Below are 25,335 nucleotides of genomic sequence, written 5' to 3'. Positions count from 1 at the left end.
GTGCCTGCCGATCAGGGTGGCGGGCAAGAGTAGTGCATCCTACTCTAAAAGTGGCGTTTTGAGACGGTGCCTAAGGGCATGCGGCGTCGTTCTCTTTTGTTGTATAGTTTAACTTTCCGCTGCGTAGTTGTTGTTACCTTTTGTTATAAATTGTTGAAAATGGTTGCATGCTAAAGACTTGTAATATAAATATTAATTACTCGCCCTTTCTTAAGCTATGTTGTGATGCTAATTGTTGGAAGGCATGTGTTCCGATCTTGGGCACAAAACACGTGCCGGGACTACCGGGATGATATTCTGTTTAATCATCGAGGTTGTGATTATGAATAATGATCCTCCTGGTGATTAATTAGAATATTATTTGGACGGTTCCCCACACTTGGCCCTTGAGTTTCCTGTTGCAACCGAACCATAATAGGACAATGGTCAGAGCAAGGTGAAACAAGGTGCTTTACCGAAGCATCACTAAACAAATCTCTCCAAGAATCATCTACCACTGCTCTATCAAGCCTCACCTTGACATTCCCTATCCCAGATCTATTATTGTCGTGTAGGGTAGGCCCTTAAAGCCCAAATCTCTTAAACCACAAACCTAGAGAACATCTATAAAGGCTTGCATTTGGCGTTCCGATCTCAAGGTGCTCGAAATGTGCTCAAACTGCCAAAGTGCTTCATTAAAATCTCCCAACACCAACCACGGAAGGTCAGAACTTTGTTTAACATCACATAATAGATTCCACATATGCTGCCAGAAGGTCAGAAAAATTGATGCTCACGTGATGATAAAGAAGCTAGAGAGAAATAGACCTCGGAGTTTGAGGATGGTATCAAAAAGATTGATAATAAACGTGAAAAGTTACTTGTACAGATCAAGTAACTAAATGTATGAAACTGTCAATTAAGTTTTATAGACCAACCCATGTGCTATGTGCTTAAGAGTAAGTGGGGTTAGGTTCCATATAAAGCCATGTATTGAATTGAGATATTCAATATAACAAGTTGGAAAAGCAAGTTCAAGACAAGCTTAGTGGACAACATGTGTGCTTGATGCTTACAGTTCATGTCTTGGTGGTGAATCGAATGAAGATGATGTGAAAAGATAAGTCTTCCACGCTTGGTGCATAGGAAGCAAGCAAGTGAACTTCATCAAGCTTTCGAAAGATCAAGAGATGATCGAGAAGGGAAGCGAGGATGAACATCACATCAGGCTCAAGTGAAAAGTTGATGATAAGCCTAGAAGAAGCATCAGAACTCGGATGATGTGTTCGTTAAGTCTAACGAGATGGATAGCTAAAGGCAAAAGTATATAGTAGGGCAATTTTCTTTTGCCGATCATGAGGTGATTAGAGAAGAAAAAGACCGGATAACTAGAATAGAATGTCGTGCTATTAAAAGGGGTCTAGATGATTGCTTTAGTTTTGTCATGTATTGATAAACTCAATCTTGCATGTGCATGCTCTCTATTGTCGGATGCTATAGTTTGTAAATGTGTTTTTCAAATAGCTCAAGTACATGTTCCTACTCTGTGTGGCATGTCACTAAGTTTGCAAATGTGTTTTGCAAGTTGTTATAGTGAATGTTTTAACCCTAGGTCGCATGGAACCATTAGTTTGTAAATTTATTTTGCAGATATTGTGGTTCATGTAGTTTTCCTTATGGTGGGTATTTGGACTATGTTTTTAGGTCTGAATAAGCTTTCCGTAGAGTCCAAGATCATCAAAATCGGACATCGGGTTGAAAAGTTATCGTCGTTTATCTGAGTATCAACTGTGCTGATCTAGGAGTTGCGGTCTGACCGCCAAGATTGCCTGTCTGACCACTGGAATTGACAGAGAACTTTCATTTTCCTGGAGAGGTTGGCGGTCTGACTACCAAGGTGGCTAGTCTGACCGCTGAAACTAAAAAAGAATTTTAATTTCTCTAGAAAGGTTGGCAGTCTGATCTCCAAGGTGGCCAGTCTTACCACTGGAGGACTGAAAAGGCTGTAACGACTAGTTCTATAAGCGTTGGCTTGAGTGACGGTCTGACCGGGTTGTGTGCTGTGGTCTGACTGCCAAATACATATGTTTCGGTCATCTTGGATATAACATCTATTTTTAGTGGTGTGGCCTATAAATACCTCTTGTTCATCGACTTTGGTAAGAACTCCTACCCCCATTGAATATCTTTGAGCTAAGTAAAGTCCTTCCCACACATTTATGCATGTGTTGCACATAGAGATGGTTGTGAGGCAAGAATCAAGTGCATTTGCAGTCGAGATTGAGCTTTAGGTACTTAGCGAGAGTCAAGTTCATCTAGACGGCATGGTGGAATAGTGATCCGGTAATCTTCTCAAAAGAGCTTGTGAGAAGACACTGTGTGATTGTGAGAGGCTTTGTACACACCTTGCCAGAGTGGTAAAGTATAATTCTAGTGGAGTCGAGGTAGTGAGTGGTTCATTGAATTAATCTGGTTCAAAATTTGAGTCCATCTCAGTTTGAGAATCGGTGACTTGATAGAGGAGTGGTTAAAGACTTGAACACACCTTAACGTGGATTATGGGAGATCGACAAGTTTCCAAGACCATGGTGCCTTCTTTGTGGTTTGTCTACTCAAGCTTATTTACTTTACATTCCTGGAATTATAATTTCTTACATGTCGCCCTATTTTGTGAATCTTAACATAGATATAGAATTGATCACTTTGCTGAGACATAGTTTTTAAGTGTTTTATATGTGTTGTAACCAACTATTTTAACTCTGCATTAGAATCGGGTAAATCTTGCTAGAAAATTTAGAACCACCTATTCACCCCTTTAGTCGGCCTCCTAGATCCTACACTTGTCCCTCACTTCGCTCCCATCACGCATCTTGTAACACCCTTTGTCTAGCATTTAGAGGATAGCTAAACTTCACTCGAATTTTACTTTTATAATTTAATATCAAACTTAAATCAATTTGTATATATATCTATGCATATGTGTGTGTGGGGCAGCGAGTGACTACAACAAATCTTGCCTATTATGATGATAATCAGGGAGACAAATGATGTAATTGTCATAAATAGTGATAATATGTTACGTCTACATATGTGTAAACATGGCCAAATGGGCCGTTCGTGCCGGCCCGGCACGGGCCCGACTCGGCACGGCACGGCCCAAACAGCCCATCGGTGATCGTGCCGTGCCAGCCTGGCCCAGGCACGATTTTTCGGCCCGACGGCCCGGTCGGCCCGACGGCCCGGTCGGCCCGACGGACCAGAATAGATAAAAAAATATAAAAAATGAAAAATATATAGAAAATAGATAAAAATATAAAAAATAGATAAAAATATTAAAAAATAGTTAAAAATTAAATATATATATATATATATATAATAGAAAATACGTGCCGGGTCGTGCCCGTGCCGGCCCGACTCGGCCGGGCCGTGCCGCACGCTCGGCCCAGGCAAGACCCGTGACCTCGTGCCGTGCCGGCCCGGCCCGTCAGTGATAATATGTACACGCCTTGCCAGAGTGGCCAAGTGATTGAAATCATATCATATTTGAGGCACTTCCATTTTTCTTGTGAAGTATGAACCTATGTTCTTGAGATTCAGCTTGAAAAATCAGGAATTGGAATGAACCACTCTTCCTTATTGATGTATGCCTTGGCGATGATCATTTCTGAAAGTCTTGATTGCTTATCTCCCTCATATCGATTCTAGCTACTAGTTATATCCTTTTTTCTGGAAAGGTGTTTGCTGAAATGCCCAAATGAAATATTGATATTTCTGTCAGAACTAATAATTGCCATTTTTAACTTTGAAGAAAATGGATAGAGTTTGGATAAATAGCACATTGTTCTCATCTTCCTATTTGCATGGTATATCCCAGTTTATGCAACTTGTTCGGGACCATTTTAGTAGTGATGAGGAATACTATGCCCATGTCGTCGATGCCTCAACCACAAACTCATATCTCAATCAATAGTTGAGGATCACATTCATGTTTATGGTATGTCAAGAACCTATACTCGATGGATACACTACGGAGAATCAAACAAAAGATATATATATCTATATATCTAAAATTATTGTAACATTCTAACAAAACCATTATTGTAACATTCTAACAAAACCCTGGTTATTTGTGACGAAAAAAGAGGTATCTACGATGATGCTGATTAATATTTGATGACAAAGATTAGCTTCATAACATATCAACAATTTATGACAATGCTCATATCGTCACAAAAAATTGACCATTTATGATGCTCACAAGGAAAATCGTCATGGTTGACGATATATGACGCATCATTTATGACGAGTGTCATGACGCCTATTTTTTGTCACAAATTTGTTTCTATGACAAAAAATCAAAATTTTCTTGATATTTTGGCTTCGTCGCGATAGGCCATATCTGTTGCAGTGGTCACATCTAGCGTGTGGAGCTCTACGGTGCAGCCGTGATCCGGAGTGGTAAACATGGTGACATCGTCGAGATGTGTTTGTTACTTTGTTGGAGCCTGGATTTGTGTTTTGTTAGTCAGATGTACACAATGTCTTTCCATTTACAATGATGTTGGATTTGATTTCCTAAGTACTTGGTTGTGATTTGCAAAGTATTTGTTATTGGCATGCCTGTGATTTTAGTGACGTGGAGAACCAAATAGGTGGACCTTTTCTTTTTTGCTTCCATAGCACATCGCAGTTGGTGCTTTTACTTCTGTCCGTGTGACATTTGCCTATATCATAGACAATTTTTCACAAACGTCTGACGGTTTTTTGACCGTCTGTGATGACTAGTCCAGTCATAGTGCCTCACTTGTTGCTTAAAATGTTTATAAAATAATTCACAGCACAAACATTACAGTTTAATTTTCTTGGTAAATAATATACATGAGGTTACTGAATAGTTAATGAAAATCGAGGCCATCACCTGTACTCAAACATGTGAATAAATGAAAATCGGAGTAGCATAAGATATGCACAAAACACAAACATGCAGCTTCAACTCACACAAATGAGACTGAAATGACACCAAACAACCAATGAAGAGTTGTTTTTTTCTTGCAGTCCTGTTCACCATTTCAGTAACACATGATTCAAACGAAAATGTCCAGTGCCTAATCAATGTTGCCCATCTCCTGCCAACATATTCACAACGCATGCATGTATGCATGCATAGAATGACAGGACAAAGCTAGCAAAGACTACTGCCTACCCGGTCAGGTATCACGATTCACAAGTTCAAAAAAACTAACATTTCTTTTATCATCTTCCATCGAATTTAGCAGAGAATGTGCAGACTCATTACTCGCTGTTTGCTTAGATTGGGATGTATCACATGCGATTCCGTTCCCGAACAAACTTTTGTGCCAGTTTGGCTGCAACCTTGCAGTTGCAGGGCTCACATGAATTGAAATCCCTCAGCATCCTGCATATAATTTGCGAGCTGCAGATCTTGTATGCTCTCTGGGACTAGCTACTGCACTTCACTTCACAGTTCACTCCTGCTCCTGCAGTAGTAGCTCTCTCACAGGTAGCCTCACACTCCCCAGCTACCGCAGAGCGTTCGGCATGATGAACCCTCACGGCCTGCTTGCCTTCGTCCACTCGTCGTCGTCGTCTGAGACGGTGGACATGGACCCTCGCGTGTGGCGCCGGCTGCCGCAGCCGCTGGTGGACCGCGTGCTGGCGTGCCTCCCGACGCCGTCATTCCTCCGCCTCCGCGCCGCCTGCCGCCGCTTCTACAACCTCCTGTACTCCTCACCTTTCCTCCACTCCCACCTCCTCCTCTCCCCGCACCTCCCCTTCTTCGCCTTCGCCGTCCCCTCCGTGGGGAACCTCCTCCTCCTCGACCCCACCGGGCAGGCTCCCTCATGGTCCCGCCTCCCGCTGCCACTCCCGGCGCCCGGAGTCGGGCAGGCGTTCTCCCCGGCTGCCGCGTCCGCCGGCCTGCTCGCGTTCCTTTCGGATGCGTCCGGCCACAAGACGCTGCTCCTCGCCAACCCCATCACGCGCCTCCTCGCGCCGCTGCCGCTCTGCCCCAACGCGCGCCTCTCCCCCACAGTCGGCCTCGCTGCAGGACCCACCTCATTCGTCGCCGTCGTGGCCGGAGACGACCTCGTGTCCCCCTTCGCCGTCAAGAACATCTCCGCCGACACCTTCGTCGCTGACGCCGCCTCCGTACCGCCATCTGGCTTCTGGGCACCCAGTTCCCTCCTCCCCCGCCTCTCTTCCCTCGATCCCCGGGCCGGTATGGCCTTCGCCTCCGGAAGGTAAGCCTGAACCAGTGTGCGCAATTTATCCATTCCATATTTCCATACACACGACGCGAGAATTACATGCAAGTGTTCTACTGGTTGTTGCAGGTTCTACTGCATGAGCTCGTCGCCATTTGCAGTGCTTGTGCTCGACGTGGGGGGCAACGTCTGGAGCAAGGTGCAGCCGCCGATGAGGAGGTTCCTGCGTTCGCCGGCGCTCGTGGAGCTCGGCGGCGGCAGGGAGAGCGAGGCGAGGGTGGCGCTGGTCGCGGCCGTCGAGAAGAGCCGCCTCAGCGTGCCACGGAGCGTCCGCGTGTGGACGCTGCGCGGCGGGCACGGAGGAACAGGCGGCGGGGGCGGGTCGTGGACCGAGGTGGCACGGATGCCGCCCGACGTGCACGCGCAGTTCGCGGTGGCCGAGGGCGGGCGCGGGTTCGAGTGCGCCGCGCACGGCGACTTCGTCGTGCTCGCGCCCCGCGGCCTCGCGAGCCCCGTGCTCGTGTTCGACTCGCGCCGCGACGAGTGGCGGTGGGCACCGCGGTGCCCGTACCCTTACGCCGGCAATGGCGCAGGCGGCACGGGGTTCAGGGTGTTCGCCTACGAGCCCCGCCTGGCGACGCCGGCCATCGGCCTCCTGGACGCCACAGTACCGATGGCCTTGCATGGTATGCAGGGCTAGGTGCGCGCCATATGCGGCTTATTATGCATGGCTTAATCAATGGCAGTGCTTTACATGCATGAACTAATATATCTAAGTCGTGATGTGTTGTGCTTGTGTTTCTTAGTGCTTTGCATGCATGGACGAAGTGTATGGTATTTCATGATTTATGTATGAGAATAATTACCGAATTAGTTATGTATCCAACTTCTTACTGCATATGTAAGTATTTTCAATCTAAAATGGAGCAGGTAAGAGTGCGGTAGTCTGCATACTCCTGGCTCGGAATTGGTTTCTGTGGCCAATGATACTAGTTGCTAGTCCAATCACCAATTAAACTTCTGGTGCTACTCTACTTCGTGTGCATTTTTTTTATTTGTCTTGTCATGAGATCATCTGACGAACTTCATATAAATGTGTTGCTGATAAGGTCGCTCTGTGGGAATTGAAGAAGCTATTTTGATGTGTCATCCACAATGGTATGCGTAATACAAATAGTTATGCTGTTTTTTTAATGCGTTTCCCAATCACATATATTGATTACAGGCCAAAATGAATGTGATATATTAACTATCAGGTGCCAATCAGCCAATGCCATGACATGTATGCAAGATGCTCAGATTAGTTACATCACATCTCAGAAGTCGGAAGCTCTTTTAATTGAATTCAGTAACCAAATTAAATTTATGTGCTTGCTCTCTAGAATTTAGGAGACAACGTTTATTTTTTACCTTAAAATGCTAGCTTTCCAGTAGATTATAAATCTTTTGAGAGTGGCTGTAAACTTCAAGAAAGTAATGTTATATAGTCTAAATTTACTGGAAACTGAACTAGATAGCAAACTTCTTATGAGTAAGTTCAAATCGAAACTCTAATAGGTTGTTTGGTTTGAACAGTCAATACATCCTTACTTCCATATTGATTACAATGGTATATATTGGTATCATAACATGAATTTGATGGGACTGCCCATTTGTCATACTAGATATGTTACTGTAAGAAATGAGGTGGTGATACATCAATCTTAGAGGTTAGATGTGTGACCAACAAGCGATATGTTTCCAAACCTCTTTTGAGAAAACGTTGCCATCTATTAAAGAAGAATAGAGTTTTTTACATTAACACAGCAACTGCCGAGTGAAATCGACAGGGAGCAACGACTAAAAAGAGAACAAACAGGAAAAAATAACACCGAATGAATGACATATAGATACAACATCATAGCAGGCTTAGAAGTTTGATGTCATCTTTGCTCCGAGTTTTGTCGTGATATCACAATCACCAAAGTAGAAACCTGAACTGGCTGCAAGCTCTTGTTCTAAAAAATGTGTATGTTCATTTCTTTCAAGATGTTCCAGCGGATATAGATGAAAACTGAATTGTCACTTTCCGGTCATTCCTTGGGATCGTTGCTATCGTCTCTTCCCACATGGTGCAACCGAAGCATGGTCGTGCAGGAGCATCGCTCTGAATTCTTGTCTCTGTGACCAACAAGCGATATGCTCCGAAACCTCTTTTGAGAAAACATGTTGCGATCCAATGTGTAAAGCTGATTCTTATATTTGATCACAGAGTGGGCATGAGCTGTTATGTGACCTGTTCTTTTGTGCTAGATTGTTCGACGTGTTTAGCTTGTTTTGAACCAACAACCAAGAAAAAAACTTACATTTATTCTCCACATTAGCCTTCCAAATTTGAGCAGCTTTGAATGTGCAGAATGAACCTTGAAATTGTATGAGATATGCAGATTTTGCGCTATAAACACCATATGTTGTCCATTTCAAAACAATAGTATCTAGGGTGTTCGGCTGCAGGACAACACCTTGGATTTTCACCCAGAGATCGTTAAACTCTTGTTGCTACATGGATATTGTGATGCCTCTCATGGAGCAGATCTAATTATCATTGTATAGCTCATGCTCTACTATTCGGTTCTTCCTTGTAGCGATGGGGAAGAGATTGGGAGCTACATCTTTTGGAACCTGACCCTGCAACCATCTTGAATCCTAGAATTCTGCTTTGCTACCGTTGCTGATGGCGACAACAATAGAGGCCGCAAATGGTTGTTGATCGATTTCATCACAAGGAATAGTAGCTCCAAGCCAAGATCTTCTCGGCTGTTGCCATTCATACTACAACCATCTCAACCGTAGTGTTCTTCCAAATGCTATCAAATTTTTTAACTCGAGCCCATCAAGCTTCTTAGGGCAGCATACCTTTTTCAGTTTACTAAACAATGTCCTCCCTTCACTTGTTATGATCCCTTCCACAGAAAAGCACGTCTTATTCAACCAATTCCACAAATTAAACTAGGAGATTATGTTGAAAAATAAGACCACATTATTCATCAGTGGGTCTCACTCCTTGAACCAAACAGCCTATGAGTTCTTATGATCTCAGTAGTTTCCCCCTTGCAATCGAGGTCTTCGGAAATGCATTTGAAGTTTGAACCAATTCTAAGCTGCTCTTCAGCTTCAGAAATCAGAACCATGGTAGCTTCATTTCAACTGTATCAGAACTTCTGCAAAATCATACATAAAGGAACTTTAACAGCATCAATTTCGCATCTTGCGCAAAACTTCATTATTCTCAATGAAATCATAAAACCAAAATATTATATATATATATATATATATTCATGTGTGTATATATATCATTTCTAACCTCCAGGTAGCTTGCTCCTAGATTTTCTGAAAGCATATGTGTAGAGATGAGCAGGGATACGGAACTATGCATCCATGCACAGTGGGACTATTTTTGGCAAGGTACAGTAGAACGGAGGAATCTCTTATGGGGAATGCACATGAGTTTAGTACTGTAGTATATGCAGGTACTAGTACTTGTTGGCTGGATCGGAGCCTGCCAATGCCCACGGAAATCGCTCTCTCGGCGGTTCGGTGCCGCGCGGATGCCTAGCTAGATTCTTTTCATTTCTTTTGCTTCGGTCTGACCCTGAGGAGAGAGAGAGAGATTGATTGATGGAGCAGTACGTGTGTGCAGTGCAGGCTCGCCGCCTGCTACCCTGCCTGACCCTGAGCAAGACAAAACAGAGCTAGGACTCTAGCTTTCTGGTACTATTACTATCTAGCTAGAGTTTTCTTTTCATTTCACCTGTCAGTAGACTGTACCCTTCAAAATATACTAGTATGTCAATAGACAGATGTACGAATGTCATTTAGGTCCATTTGGGCAAGGAATTTCTGTGGGGGAAAATAGTTTCTTTGTAATATATATATATACTTCAAGTGAAGTTCCTTTGAAAATTATGTGTTCCAAACCAAGCTGAGTAGTGCCAAGGAGGGGAATTGGGATGTGGTGTATTTTGAGTATTGCCTACCTGATCTTGTAGCTACCACCTTCCTTATCCAAGTTAGCCTTGACTTCTGCCTAATTCTAAAATTTTCGATAGCAACAAGGCCTAGAATTCTTCTTATTAGATGTCTTTTGAGTTGAATTTCATCTTCAGAGAGGCATCTTTCCTCATGGGCCAAATCTAGTTGCTTGACTACATCTGTGGCAATCAGATACGCCAGTTTACGCTGGCTTAGCAATCTCCTGGCCAGGCTTTCAGTTGCATAAACCTTGGCATATACACCAAAAAGTGGTGGTTTTCCTGATTGTGAGGTTAGAAGCTGTACCGCCAAAATTACTGCTTCAACAAATCGATGTATCTTGCAGCCTATCGGAAGCTCGGGCCATATGCTCACATCACTTTAGTTTATATTAAAGATATTCAAATGGATCTTGTTAATTGGGTCGATCCGAAGCATGATAGTGTAGGTACGATCTAAGCACGATTCGGCCCGAGGCTAAACGGGCCAGGCCGGTACGGCACAAGGCCTCGGGTCATGACTGAGCCGAGCGCGCGGTACGACCAGTTGGCACGGCCAGGCCTGTATTTTTTGGGCTAGCACGGCACGGCCTAACCCGAGCAGGCACGAGCACGGCCCAAACCGGCCCGGGCACGCGGCGGCCTAGGAGGCACAGCCGGCCCAGACGGCACGGCCCAGCGGGCACGCCTGGGCCGGCTGTAGCCGTTGTGTGTGAACCCGGCACACGGAGGCACACGGGGGTACGGACGGCACGGAGGGGCACGCGGGTTTAACGGGTTAAACAGGCCTAGAACAGCCCTTTTAATCCGTTAACCTGGTATTTTTGAATTTTATAGTCGATTTGTGATCGTTTGAGCTCCAAAAAATCTAATTTTTTTTTTACAAAAATCACTATTTTTTTACCTATAAATATATTATCACCCTGCCCTTCCATTGCACACTAACAACACCATTTGCTCTCTTGTTTACTCGTCTCATTCTTGTCTTAAAGTTCTTGAGAATTAGCGATAATTTGGCAAAATTAGTTTGAATTGTTGCCAAAAATCCGAGTAATTCCAAACCGTCATCCTGCTGTCTTGACGTTGAAGAAATCTTGGTGATTTTTTTCATCATTGTTCATTCTTGTGTTATTATAAGTTTTATTAATTGATTATTTCTAACTCTGAATATTTGCATTTTTTTTAGTGCCATTCGACATTGATCATGGATGCTGGTGATCATGATCATAATACATCCATCGATCATGATTTTTTTCTCCAAGGACTCACAGGGAATTACGACCTCTTTGATAACAGTGTTGCAGGTGATGATGGACCCGACGGTGAACCTCCGGTTGGTTCACATGCAGGTGATGCAGCAACATCTCCATCGTCATGCTCTACAAGTGCACATGTATCAGTAAGCACCTACTCTAAAAGATCAAGAGCTGGTACTTTCGAAGTTTGGTAAGACTTTGAAAGGTTCTACATAGAGAAAGATGGGGTAACTGTGATGTATGCTAGGTGTTATACTTGAAAACATGAATTATCTGTAAAGCCCTCAGGTGAAACGGGATATTTGAAGAAGCGCGTCACAACTTGCAAGCGAAAGAGTGGAGCAGCCATGAAGCAGACGGTGCTGCAGTACAACCTCGACGGCTCTGTTCATCATTGGGAGTATGACTCTGCCAATGCTCGAAAAAAGTTATACCCTTTCATTACAAGAGCGAATCTACCACTCAACATCGATGAGTCTCCTACATTTGAAAATTACATTAAGCAAGCTCATAGTCTTAGATTCACGTGTGTTTCTAGACAGACAACTAGTATGGATATAGTAAAATACTACAATGCTTGTCGTAGCAAGCTTAAAGAAATATTGCAAATATGTACATTTTCAGTTACTTTGATCTCAGACATACGGGCAGGTAGGGCTAGAGAGGATTGTCTTAATATTGTTGCTTATTTTATTAATAATGATTGGGAATTAGAAAAGAGAATAATAGGTTTCAGGTTGATTGACAATGCACATACTTGTGAAAATATTGTTGAAAAAATATCTCAAGTAGTTGAAAATTTTGGTCTGACAAATAAAATATTTTCTATCACTTTAGATAATGCCGGTGCGAACTCTAGAGCCATGAATATTCTTACTCCATTGTTTAGTATATATGCTGAATCTTTCTTGTTACATCAACGATGTGCTTGTCATATTATCAATCTTATAGTACAATCCGGTTTGAAAAGGTTGTCGCAATACCTAGACGATTTTCGTACTGCAATATCTTTTGTAAACTCCTCTAACCAACGAATTACAGCATATAAGCAATATTGTGTTGCAATGGGTGTGCGTCCACGTAAGTTTACTGCAGACATAGCGGTAAGATGGAACTCTACTTTCATGATACTGAAAAATATTGTACCATATAAGAGTACATATGGAGTGTTTATTCATACACACTATCATCAGCATAGGGTCAAACTTTACTCACTGAAACACATTGATATGTTGCCAAAATGATACTAGAGTTTCTTGAATTTTTTTATAATTCAACTGTAAGTTTATCAAGAGTTTATTATCCAACATCTTATTTAGTAGTGCATAATATTGTTGGAATTTCTACTCATTTAAACATGTATGAAAATAACAATATTCTAAGAGATCGTGTAGTTCATATGAAATCTAAATTTTTAAAATATTGGAAAGAAATTCTTTTATTGTATGCATTTGCCTTTATTTTAGATCCTAGAGCTAAAATCGTAGGTTTTTTTTAGAGTTTTCACAATTCTAGGTAATGCTCTTGACCATGATTATTCTACTTATTATACTAATATTCGTTCTAAGTTATTCGATATTTATAGTAAATATGAAACAAAGTATGCCGGAGTTCACTTGCAACGACCTCCACTAGCACCTAGAGCCAATAAGAAGACAACAACGTGGGAAAAAATATTTGTTGGAGGTTTTTCATCAAGAAGTTCAGAATCTTCGTCACGACCTTCTATGACTACGAGTGTTGGAATTTCAACATCTAGAGGGGAGCTAACTACCTTCATCGACAACGACGTTATCAGCCATGCACAATAAAATTTCAACATACTACAATGGTGACATGAGCACAAGACGAATTATACAGTGCTTTCACTGTTAGCACGAGATTTGTTAACGGTTCTAGTATCTACAATTTCTTCTGAGGCTGCCTTCAGTCTTACTGAAGGATAATCGAAGATAGAAAAACAAATCTCACAAATGAGATGGTAGAAATACTCACCATAGTAAAAGACTGGTAACAAGTTGAAACGCGAATGCAACACACTGCAGATAACACTGAGCTTGAAGCTTTATTCGAAAATTTGTATCTGGATGTTGTTGACACTTGAGAACGTGTAATTTATACTCTTTTTTCTTTTGTTAGAAAGGCTTTTAATGAGACAACCTATCAATAAAGCTCATTTTTAGAATTAATTATATCTTCCTATTATTTCTAAATTTTTATGATTTTTCTTCATTTTTTTTTTATCTTTTTCCTATTTTTGAAGTGCTGCTGGGCCGGCGTAGCCCAACCATGCTGTTCAGATTGCTCATGCCTCCGTCGGACCGCATGTGCCTCCAGGCCCATCGGACCGATCGTGCCACCGGGCCGCAATCGTGCCTAGACTTGTCTGACACGGCACGGTGATCGATGGACCGTGCCGTGAACCAAGAGGGAGGCACGTGAACTGACACAGCACGACCCATTACAGTAGTCAGGCCGTTCGGATCGTGCCGAGCTGGGCCCATATCAGACTGACCCAAACAGCCCAATTAACCATCTCTAATTTATATGAGATCAGACCTAGCTCGACACGATCTAATTAGCCATCTCTGACTTATATGAGACCTTATGTTGACTCCACGGTTGTAATAGCTCACATCTCTTGAGTCCCAAGTTGAGTAGGATTGGATCGCCTATTACAACGATATTTTACATGAACACTGTGGTGTGTTAATGCATAAACGAGACACTGATCAGCCAGTTGTCTCTGTTTGAGTGGAACCAAAGCAACGAAAAAGACTAGTACAGACCATAGAACAACTTTTGTCCCCCCCGCTTTTCCTTTTTCTATTTTCCGTTTCTTGAATTTCTCTTTGACCACGCAAGCACAGGTGCCAAAACTTCACCTGGAGAAAAGGCCGGGGAATCCAAACCCTGCGCTGCGCTGCAGGCGCGCGCCCAAATCAACAGTGGAAAGACGTAAACATTTGCACCGGCAGAGCCAATTTCTGAAGATTTAAGTATTCAACCCATGAAGCTTTAGCAAAAGAGCTGCAGCCAGTGAATTCTTAGGGTTTGTTTGGCAAAGCTTCAAGATCTACTTCTAGAGTAAAATTAATGTGAGCTTTGTTAAACGGTGGTTTGTAATTTTTAGCTCACAGAGTAATTTTGTGGAGGAGTAATTCTCTAAAATGAACTAGATATGGGAGTTGAAAAAAATAACTTTCTTTTATTTACGCTTACTACAGAATCACTTATTTCATAAAATTTACTATAAAAATCGCTTTTAATTACAGAATAACTTTCACAAGAAGATCACTCTCTAAAAAATTTAAATAAGAAAAATTCTACCAAGTAGATCCTTACGGAATCCCCTTTACCTGCCCACTTCACACTTTCTAGCACTATAACAATCTCACTCACATGCAATGCAAGACACCTACCTCGTGAGCATCCTCGATCATCTCCTGGCAAACCCATGGGACCAATTATGATCAAGAAGAAGCACATCCTCCTCCTCGCACTCATCCTCTCCTTTTCCCCCATGCATGCATGGGAAACGGATTGGACGGATGGCGCCTCAAGAACTAGAGAGTACATGCACCCCAACCTTGTGAACTCGCCGTCGTTGCCACCATACAATGACGTGATCGGCCCATCCGCTCCTGCAGCCGACGACGTTCCGCCGCCGCCGCCGCCGCCGCCGCCGCCCTACTGTGTGTACCCTCCCCCCGCAAAGCCTGCCTTGCCGGCCCCGTTGCCGCCGGCGAGCCCGCCCGGCGCGTCCCCGCCGTCCATCGCGCCGGGCAGCCCGCAGCCGCCGCCGCCGGCGTTCCTGCCGCCGGTTGCGTTCCCGGCGCCTCCGCCGTCGCCGGCGCCGGCGCGGCCGGAGCTGTGGTGCGTGGCGAACCCGACGGTGGCGACCGCGGTGGTGCAGACGGCGATGGACTACGCGTGCGGATCGGGGGCGGACTGCGACATGGCGGCGCCCGGCGGGCCGTGCTACCTGCCGGACACGCTGATGGCGCACGCCTCCTACGCCTTCAACAGCTACTGGCAGCGCAGCAAGGTCACCGGCGGCACCTGCGACTTCGCCGGCGCCGCCATGCTCGTCACCAGAGACCCAAGTAAGCATCGCACACGTTCACATCACGCCATGCGAACACGAAAAATCCACTAAGCTAAGAACGCATGCCATTGTCAAGATGATTTGTTTATGTTAAGATTTATATTGAAATGATAGATGAAAATAATCATACAATAAGTGAAATAATTATTAGATAAATAAATATTAAAAATCAATAGATAAATTAGTATCAGATAAAAATGATACACGGTTAAGATAGATCATGCGTGCAAAAGACTTTCATTTCCCTACAGCTTGCGTGTGTCCCTGTTACGAACTCAAAGATTGTTTGGACGTGTGGGCCGAGGCCTGTAAACTATTTGGGCCAAAAAAGATTCCTTATTCAAGTCGGCCTGCACTGAACTACGCATGGGTGTCTCGGCCCATTTGAATTTAATCGTTCGCAATATTTTTTAGAAGAAATTTAAGTCGCGTTTTTCTCGTTCGCAATATTTTTAGAAGAGATTTAATCGTTTCTGTAGAAATTTCAAATATGTTAAACGTGATTTTGTTCTGTTTCTGCAGGTTATGATGGTTGCCGGTACGTGTCCATGTGATTTGAACGGATTGCGTCACAAACATTTTTTGCAATACTCTTCGTGCCATTAAATCACCACCTGCCCTGTGCATAAGTACATACTTACGTTTTTTTTGTTGTCCTGTCCTGTAATATTCATGAGCGTAAACATTTGTGCTTTGCTAGTATGCTATTTTGTGAGAAGAGGAACTGGATTACTGGCACGTCATTATCATTGCTGAAGTTGCAAAAAAAAAAAAAAAAGCAATGGCTACGTTTGGAGCACAAAAAGATCTAGTGTTGCAGGAAATGGGAAAAGCATTCTAAACCAGTCCAAAAGTATCTCAATATATTTGAGAAGACTCGTGTCTCATTGTCAAAAAGGGTCGGTTTAAACTAACAGCATGCTTCGAGCAGCGTAATTTCACATATATATTTTTAAGAGACACTGACACAGTACAAACTAAACAAGTATTATATATTCTCAAGTTTGGAACCATGCCTAAGTACACAGTATACTAAGACATGCCACCAAACTAGAGGCATCTACAAATCTTAGCTTCATTTGCTTGGAATCAACATCTCCCTCTGAGTTGATTCACCTTGTATTGAGAAAAAAAAGAAAAAAAACTCTCTAGATTAACTAGTAAAAAAACACATTGAACCACTCAATATTCATCTAGACGCACAACTTAGATAGTCAGTTATATCGTAACTACCATCTAATCGTCATCTAAACATATTACATCTAGACGTATTAGGGCATGTACAATACAGAGATTCTTATACAGACTTTTAAAGAGAGAGAATAGCTCGGGTCAACACTCGCATGAGAATAGCTCTAGATGTCGACCGCCTGGTCGAGTGGCGACGCGTTCCGCGATCGCATACGCTATCCTCCACCGTGGCACACTTTTCCGTAACTGTTTTTAAACGCTCTGCCACGTCACTACGTTGTACACGCCCTTAGATGTATCTGGACTGAACGCTGAGTCCTAAACGTCAAGCGTCTAGTCGTCGTGTAGACGACCATTTACACGAACACCGGACCAGCTTCATTCAGAGCGATGTTTCGTGCAGCTACTTAAAAACAGAAGCAGTATGTCTGTTGTCCTAGCCATGCTGATGTGGACATGAAAAGCAGTAGGTCTATTGATGACATGGCACACCTATCCTTTCCAAAACTTTCGTTCTCGCAATATCAGGAGAGATGTACCTCATTGGCTCTCTGCTTGAAATCCGATGAACCAAAACCGTGGACCATCACCGCCGGTATCTCGTTCCCAATCCCCCAGATTTCCACTCCCCACTCCCACTACTTGTACCACCAAACCCCAGCCCCAGAACCTGGAGCTCTCCTAGGCAACGAACGGCAAGAATCGATTTCTGCGATTCTTTGGAGGCCCCTGGTGCCGCTGGTTTCTTGAAATCTCAGCCACCAAAGTCACAATTTTTATTTTTCCCCTTCCTGGTTGGACAGCTGCTGTGGCTGAGAGGTAGTCGATCTTTGGTTTATTCTTTTGTTGGTTCTTGCCATGTTCTTGCGCAGAAAGATAGGATCTTGCGAGGTGGAGCACTGCTGAAGTGCTGATTGCCTGGCCGGATCTTGTGTTTCTTCTGTTTCTTGCAGTTGCAGGCATCGTTGGTGACCGGACAAAGAACCCTCCATCCTCTGCTTGAGGTGATGGGGCATTTCGGCTTTGTTCCTGGCACTTTATGGTAGATCATACTGTTTAAGATTTGCTTGGATGTGTGTGACATAGGGCACTTTTTTTCCTTTTTCTTTTTTAAGCAAGGAGGTGGGTGATGACCTTACGTCCTTATTTTTCTTGAGAGATAAAATGAATGGACATCCAAGATCCAAACCATGGTTGCTTAGATGGCCTGGTGTTTTTTTTAGGGAATAGATGGTCTGGTTTGTTAGTAATAATTGAGAGAGAGAATTAGGGATAACTGGGGGTTTTGGAAATGCCTTGGTAGAGATGACATATTCGTTCGTGCTGCCTTCCTGCCTGGTAGCTGAGATCATATAGGTTGAATTTCTCTGTGCAAGTATGGCTGCCTGGTAGGTTACATTCATCATAGATGCCCCATTACTATTACTTTATGTTGTGATAATATGATTGGCCAGTATGGCTCCTTTCCATTTTATTCCCCTTTTATTATTTTTTATACGATTTCCTATCATACCATTTAAGCTCGTAGATCTGTGTCATTGGTTTACTTCAGCATTGATCATTTTTTTTTATGCTATCAGATTGCCCCTTTTTGATTTTTCGTTCATCCATTGCAATGAATATTAGTTGAACATGGAAGTATCTTGGATATTAGTTGAGATGGATGGATGGATGGATGAGATTTAGCTTATAATGTTGTTGTCTTTCATGCATATCATATATATGAGCTCGGCTATATGTAAAAGTATTTCTGTAGATATTGAAATCATGCCATATTTCTAATTGCCTGCCTTTCTGATTCTGCATAAATGGTTGATTTCGTCGTAGTTTTCACTATGTGACTTTGCAGATAGATTATACATAAAGGCCATAGTTCAGATCATTATCAAGCATGTCTCTACTTTCAAAGTTACGCCTGATCACCGTGGATGTAACTGGTACTCTGATCGCTTACAAAGGACACCTTGGGGATTACTACTGTATGGCAGCTAAGTCTGCTGGGATGCCATGTCCTGACTATCAGCGCATGCATGAGGGCTTCAAGCTCGCATATACTGAGATGGCAAGACAATACCCATGCTTTGGATTTGCTGCAAAGATGCCAAACATTGATTGGTGGAGGACGTGTGTTAAGAATTCGTTTGTTAAGGTAAGATTGTTTTTGGTAAATATGGAGCTTTTGAGGAACTGGTTGTGCCTCTTTTAAATTGTTCAGAGGGCTTAGTGATTCAGTTGCTCTATAATCTATTTTATACTGCAGGCTGGCTATGAATATGATGATGAGACATTTGAGAAAATCTTCAGGCGCATTTATTCCTCTTTTGGCTCTGCTGCACCATACTCGGCGTTTCCTGATGCGCAGCCCTTCCTGAGATGGGTGCGGGAAAAGGGACTCACGGTTGGTATTGTCAGCAATGCAGAGTACCGTTACAAAGAAGTAATCCTGCCAGCTTTAGGGTTGAATCAGGTTCGATGTCCACTGGATTATACATCACAGTTGCACACTTCTGTAATGATTTGGTTTTTCATTGTTCGTAAATGTGGTCTAATTAATACTCTAATGCATGTCTTGGTCTTGCAACTAGGGCTCGGAATGGGACTTTGGGGTTTTCTCAGGCATTGATGGTGTTGAGAAGCCTGATCCAAGAATTTACAAGATAGCGCTGGAAATGGCAGGAAACGTTGCACCCGAAGAAGCTCTCCACATCGGCGACAGCATTCGGAAGGACTACACCCCTGCGAGGGGCATTGGGATGCATGCGCTGCTCCTGGACCGATTCAAGACTGCCGAAGCTGAGAGCTGGAGGCAGTCTGGCGGGACGGTGCTCCCCGATTTGGTTGCTGCTCAAGAGTGGCTCACCAAGAACCAAAGTGAAGAAGCAGCAGCAGCTCAAGTGCTGAACAGAATGTCTGAAAAACTAAAAATGGGGGCTTAAGCCCTCAGTGCTCCTTTTACGCCCTAGGTATGAACTGAAGATCCAAAGAAACTTGTACTGATGGGAGGAGATAGGTGATGGTTCTTGACTACTTGCTAGTGTAATGAGCTTGAGGCCTTGAGCTGCTGTCTGACAGTAGCTTTTGGGGCCGATGCTGGTTGCTGAATATGGCTAGCGAATCAGAGTGTCATGAATCATGTTTCGACAAAAAATTCTGGTTCGGTTTTCCATTCTTCACCTGTGTTGAGCAATAAAAAGGAAGACTACATGGACTTTGCATATGCATCTCAGGTTTTCTAGTTCCGTTTTAAATTATTCACCTGAATGGAGCGAAGAAAGAAGATGACATGACTTGGGCACTTAGCATATGCAACTCATGCGAGGTAGACGGGCATTTCGGCCGTGCAGCTTGCACTTCCAAAATATATTAGATGTCAACAAAAGATGGCTGCATATAGTTATAGTTGCCATACACGTCCGCTGAAACCATGCACCATTTGGCCGCCACACAGTTACCAATTTGTACAGAATTTAAATACCCCCTTGAGGACGATATTACGGCCAACCTACAGCATTAATCTGATACCACACGATTATCAGAAGTTGGATCCTCGGTAGCCGAAGTATGCACTATCTGATCATCACAGAGTGGACCGTTTTGAGTACTCATACCACGAAACAAGCAATCAGGGATCAATAGATATTCTCATCATCACTGCTATATGCAGCTCTAAATAATACAAGAACCAAAGAAACAAAATGACGTAGTCGCGTAGATCCCTTTGCAACAAAAACAAATGTACATGAAGTTCCAGCCTGAACCATAGACCTTACGCCCACCGGCAATTTCAGGTATCTTGTTTCATACATGTTACTTTTCAAGTCGTCGGGCCATTTACGTGTTATGGGTTCCAAAGCGTCTTAGCGGCCTGCAGGGTGTCTGTTCCAGGACAAGTAGTTGTGGTCTCCCAATTTCCTGCATAAGGTCACAAATTAAATTAGCAACATGCAAAAACACCCAGGCAGACGTGTCAATAGAAAATAGTGCTGGCTACTTCAACACGCGAAGATATGTCCCACTGAGATCATTATTATGATAAAAGATTCGATCATGACATGACATGTTGCATATTCAAAGCATAATACCAGGATAAACCTACTAGTGCTGCAGAAGTACCACAGCTTGCCTGGTCTCTCACCAAAATTTATAGGAGGAGGTGCTCCTATAGAAGTTCTTTCAACAAATGAACCAAAGTAGTACAACATGAACTGTGCTCCTACAACCCAATGCCTCAGTGCCACCTCAATCTCAACAAGGCTAGGAGATGCTAAGATATAATGGCTGCACCAAACATAATCAAAATTATTGCCTACAGGTTTTCCGCAAACTTGATAAGCTAAACCCGGATTATTTATTGCATGCATCACACTCACGATATGGATGTCGCAGTGGACCTCACATTCATCTATGCAATGAACTTACAGACTAAATCTAGAAGCTTACAAGTATATCCAGTACACAGCCTATCAATCCAAGCGATTGCAGCAGACATAACTTTAAAAGTTACTAACCTTGGTTTTATGAAGTATAGCAAGGTGAATGTGAATGCCAGGAAAATGCAGAGTCCACCAACTATAAGGTACGCAAAGCCAAGAAAATCATTCTTCCCTCCAAGCCAGGTTGCAGTGGAGAGGACCAGCTTTTTCTTGCCACCGAAGCTATAAGTATTGTAGTTGTTACTCAACCTCACTATTATTGTGTCATTCTCCTTGAGATCAACGTATATCCTCCCATACAACTTTCTGAATGTAGGAAGTGCTGCAGTCCGCATCCAAACGATGAGGTCCTCTTGCTCGCTCAACTGTCACATAAAATACAACTGACATGAATAACTGCCACAGATATTCCATATGCAGATATCTTTTCTTTATCTATGTCAACAAGAAATCAGTGAAAACATAGTTGATCTTGGCAGAAATTATGATGTTGCAGATCTATACTAAATGAACAAGAGTCTCCCTATGACAAGCATATGCCACAATGTGATGGTGCAGAACAAGAGTTCACATACCGGGATCTTTGGGTCAAGCTTTGCTCCACCTATAAGTGCACCATTCTGGAAGTTGCTCGGATAGACATCTTTGCCAAATTTGTGTTCCCTATCACTCTTCCAGGAGATGTCCTTCTTGTCCACTGTCAAGTTCTCACTACCACGTGTGAAACTATATGTATCATTAAACAAGCTCCAAGCAATGAGACCACAAGGAACAATCGGTTTTCCATCAGCCGTGGTCTTCTCCGGTTCACAAGCGGATGTCTGGTTAGCTTTACTAGCATCTCTTAACTGCGCATCGTTTCGGCTCTTTACATACCTAAATTAGGAAAATGTTATGCATGCTAAATCTCCAATACATCCTATTCACTTCTTTTTCTTTGGCAATAAGATATCCAAGTTAGCAGTTAATTTGTTATGTATCATGCCTTTCAATTTTAATAGCATTATTTATACTATTGCAAGGATAATTCACCAACATCAGGAAAGCGAATAGCTGCCAATCTGAGCAGAAGGCTAAAGATTGAGCTAATTGCCTGAAAATCTCAAAAGGCATCATACCTCCTATGGTTCTGGTAGAAGTTATCGAGTTGGTAGTATACAAAAATTGGCTGATTCATATCCTTCGTAACCTGGAGAGAGACAACTAATTCAATTTTTCAGCCAAGAAAGTTGTACCAGAAGATGTATGCTTATAGTTGCATGTTTGTTCCAACTTTATAAACATTTCAAAAACCTATTTAATTCCACTTTTACTCCTTCTATGCCCTAATCGTTTAAACTGTGAATCAATACCCAGGAAAGTCTAAGCTTATTACTGTAAGAGTCCTTGTGCAGTCTTTAGGTATGCTCGAATTCTGGATGTAAGCAAGCTTGTTATCAGTCATGTTGCCTGGCACACACGCCTCATCGTACCGATCGATAATCTCAACAACCTGCAATCATTTAGCATAAATAAATAAATAAACAAAAACTACCACAACGCCTATTTTAAGTCTCAACATAAGGTGTAAAAGAAAAGGCACCATACATCTCGTGCAGCTAGCAGCGAAACAGCACCAATGGGAACAAAGATGACCCCAATGATAAAAAACACCGAGACAACCTACACAACACAAGTCGAAACTCGAAACATCAGTGAGCCGCTCCAACATGAGTTTTTCTTATCCTCCAAAACAAAGAGCGTCACAATCTCCAGAACCAGTAAGCTTACCCATTTCGGAGTAAGAATCGGCTTACAAGCCGGCAGCTCCTGCTGTGTGAACTTGGAATCTGTACATAAGAATTTTGGAGTAAGAATGGGCTTGCAAGCCTGAAACGTAACTAAGTCACACCACAAGCTTAGCATTTCTCTACCGGATCATCCACATCTGTGACCTCATAAATTCATTGATACCCATTGTCCGACATACAGAAGCAAATAATACCATCATGTACCAACTAGATTGACGGTTTTTCTTCTAGATTGAACTAGCTATAACCACTAAGCAAATAATACTATCACGAAGCAACTACATTGACGGGTTTCCCCCGTGGATTCAACTAGTCATAATCACTAAGCAAATAATACGATCATTAACAAGCAAGCTCCCATGCTTAATAATATGGCAGCTAAAAAAATCTCATTATATTAACGCCAAGAGAGAGCACAAGCGCATCTCCAAGCCCGAAGGGGGCCAAATTAACACCATACCACTAACCCCAGCCTATAATCTCGGCGACACCTCACCGTCCCTTGCGTCAGCCTGCACGAAAGAACCACCAAGAAGGCAGGGAACAGGTAAAAGATTAGGCGGGAGATCTCACATTTGGGCATCCTGGTGTTCCTCCTGTCCGCGCCCACGCCGCCAGCATCCACGGATCCACCGTTGCTGGTGCCGGCCGCGTGGCTGCTCATCTCGCCCGAGGAGCCAAGGAGACCCGGGAAGGCCGAACCCGGTCCGGCGGCGGGAACCGTGCTCCCCGGCGGCGGCTTCTTCCCGGACTGGGGCGATACGGGAGATGAGGAGCTCGTCCGCGATCTGGCTTGCTGGCTGCGAAGGTTAAGGAAGCAAGGGGGGGGGGGGGGGTGCAGTGGTTTGATTCCGAGTGCTAAGGACGAGGAGGAGGTGCTGGAGTGGTGGTTGGCTTGGCTTGGGCTGGGTTCGTGTCGAGCTGGGGAAGACGACCCAGGCGCAGGGGGTCAGGGCTGGGTTCGTGTCCTCCAACTGCTCTATTCTTCTTCTTCTAGAACGTCTTGTTTCCTTTACTATTTCTATGTTTGGGGTTACGCTTCTAAAATGTGCATTTTAAACCGGCAAGAAGTCAAGAATATTCTCCATCACTTTTACAGATACTCCGATCAAATTCTAAATTGGAACAAGTCCTCTATTTTTTTATAGAAAAGTGCATCTTTCTACTCAAGCGAAAATTCAAGATATATTACATGTTCCTTTGGTCACTCAGAGTGCTATTTATTTGGTGCATCCTCTCCATTCCCACAAAGATAAGAACAAAGCTTATAAATTCATTTATCAAAATTTTAAAAAAAGAGGTTACAACGGTTAAAGCTAACAAACTCAGCATGTTGCTAGACTCACTTACATAAATTCGGTTTTTGCTTCCATTTCCATTTATTATATGGCTCCTATACTCCCTGTTTATAGAAAATACTCACTACTCTTTAGTATATATGGAAAGCTAGAAATAATCTCAGATTTAACGGGAAGGAATGGAATGTACAATAAGTGCACGATGCAACTAAAGTTTTAGTTTAAGGTATAATTCTTTATGTAGATAGAGGACATGTTAAAATACAATAAGATGTATACGAGGTTCAACAACAAATGCAATTGCAAAGGAGGGGACAACACTATGATGAAATGACTATGGCCCCGTTTGGTAGAGCTCTGGGCTGGTCGGGGAGTGATTCCGCGCGGGAATCACTTCTCGTTTTGTATAGCGAGGTGTGAGCTGAAAAAACTAGATTCCACCTTATTCTCGACTGATTCTCCTCGATTTCAACACAATATCCTCTCAAGAATCACTTCCACCACTAGCATACCAAACGATTTTACAAACAGAATCACTTCCACCACAGAATCACTCCCACCCTACTTCCACCACAGAATCAGAGCTCTACCAAACGGCCCTTATGCAGACAATGCCAAGATCTCTACTTCCAGGCCCCCACTGCTACACTGATATTGCTACTATTCTAGACACACAAACAACAGCTCCACGGAAAGTAGGACTAGGGATCTTCATCCGCAATGTAGCAACGCATACCTCCACTTTCACAGGTATATTTAGGGGCCGTTTGGTAGAGCTCCCAGAGCTGATTCTCGGCTGGAATCAGGGGGAGCTCTGCCAAACAGCAGAATCAGGCTTTAGCTCCCCGGCTGGAATCCGTGGGAGTGATTCTCTGATTCTGCTGATTCTGGGAAGCTGAAAAAAGTAGCTTCTCCTGATTCTGATTCTGTTGAGAATCATTTTCTCTGGCAAATTTTTTTTAGAGAATCACAAGAGAATCACTTTCAGCTACAGAATCACTCCCACCACAGAATCACTCCCACCACAGAATCAGGGTTTTGGAGAG

The 25,335-nt window shown here is 43.2% G+C and overlaps 4 protein-coding genes across 9 annotated transcripts; 3 read left to right on the top strand and 1 right to left on the bottom strand.

The window, feature by feature from the left end:
* The first annotated feature begins 5,601 nt into the window (after positions 1 to 5,601).
* LOC133927774 (protein ABERRANT PANICLE ORGANIZATION 1-like) lies at positions 5,602 to 6,903 on the top strand. The gene is made up of 2 exons (XM_062374170.1): positions 5,602 to 6,239; positions 6,333 to 6,903. Exons 1-2 carry the CDS (start codon positions 5,602 to 5,604, stop codon positions 6,901 to 6,903), a joined length of 1,209 nt encoding a protein of 402 aa, XP_062230154.1.
* A 7,998-nt stretch (positions 6,904 to 14,901) lies between these two features.
* Positions 14,902 to 16,204, top strand: LOC133925986 (uncharacterized). Its single transcript, XM_062371720.1, has 2 exons — positions 14,902 to 15,575; positions 16,100 to 16,204. Exons 1-2 carry the CDS (start codon positions 14,927 to 14,929, stop codon positions 16,129 to 16,131), a joined length of 681 nt encoding a protein of 226 aa, XP_062227704.1. The 5' UTR covers positions 14,902 to 14,926; the 3' UTR covers positions 16,132 to 16,204.
* A 1,068-nt stretch (positions 16,205 to 17,272) lies between these two features.
* Positions 17,273 to 19,985, top strand: LOC133927181 (uncharacterized). 6 transcript variants are annotated; one of them, XM_062373515.1, is made up of 5 exons: positions 17,273 to 17,587; positions 17,722 to 17,772; positions 18,622 to 18,917; positions 19,029 to 19,235; positions 19,354 to 19,985. In XM_062373515.1, the coding sequence occupies exons 3-5, from the start codon at positions 18,660 to 18,662 to the stop codon at positions 19,702 to 19,704; spliced, it is 816 nt and encodes a 271-aa protein (XP_062229499.1). In that variant the 5' UTR covers positions 17,273 to 17,587; positions 17,722 to 17,772; positions 18,622 to 18,659; the 3' UTR covers positions 19,705 to 19,985. The 6 variants fall into 6 exon arrangements, with proteins under 6 accessions (XP_062229499.1, XP_062229496.1, XP_062229498.1 ...); XM_062373512.1 differs by having other exon boundaries at positions 18,618 to 18,917; XM_062373514.1 differs by having other exon boundaries at positions 17,722 to 17,810; positions 18,618 to 18,917.
* A 388-nt stretch (positions 19,986 to 20,373) lies between these two features.
* LOC133927180 (ALA-interacting subunit 3-like) lies at positions 20,374 to 23,963 on the bottom strand. The gene is made up of 8 exons (XM_062373510.1): positions 23,565 to 23,963; positions 22,972 to 23,030; positions 22,789 to 22,863; positions 22,577 to 22,693; positions 22,320 to 22,390; positions 21,777 to 22,077; positions 21,277 to 21,566; positions 20,374 to 20,680 (listed from the first exon to the last, which is right to left on the bottom strand). Exons 1-8 carry the CDS (start codon positions 23,653 to 23,655, stop codon positions 20,626 to 20,628), a joined length of 1,059 nt encoding a protein of 352 aa, XP_062229494.1. The 5' UTR covers positions 23,656 to 23,963; the 3' UTR covers positions 20,374 to 20,625.
* Between the last annotated feature and the right edge of the window lie 1,372 nt (positions 23,964 to 25,335).

Source organism: Phragmites australis, chromosome 8 (assembly GCF_958298935.1).
Source record: "Phragmites australis chromosome 8, lpPhrAust1.1, whole genome shotgun sequence".
Taxonomy (NCBI): Eukaryota; Viridiplantae; Streptophyta; class Magnoliopsida; order Poales; family Poaceae; genus Phragmites; species Phragmites australis.
This window is presented reverse-complemented; position numbering and strand designations above follow the sequence as displayed.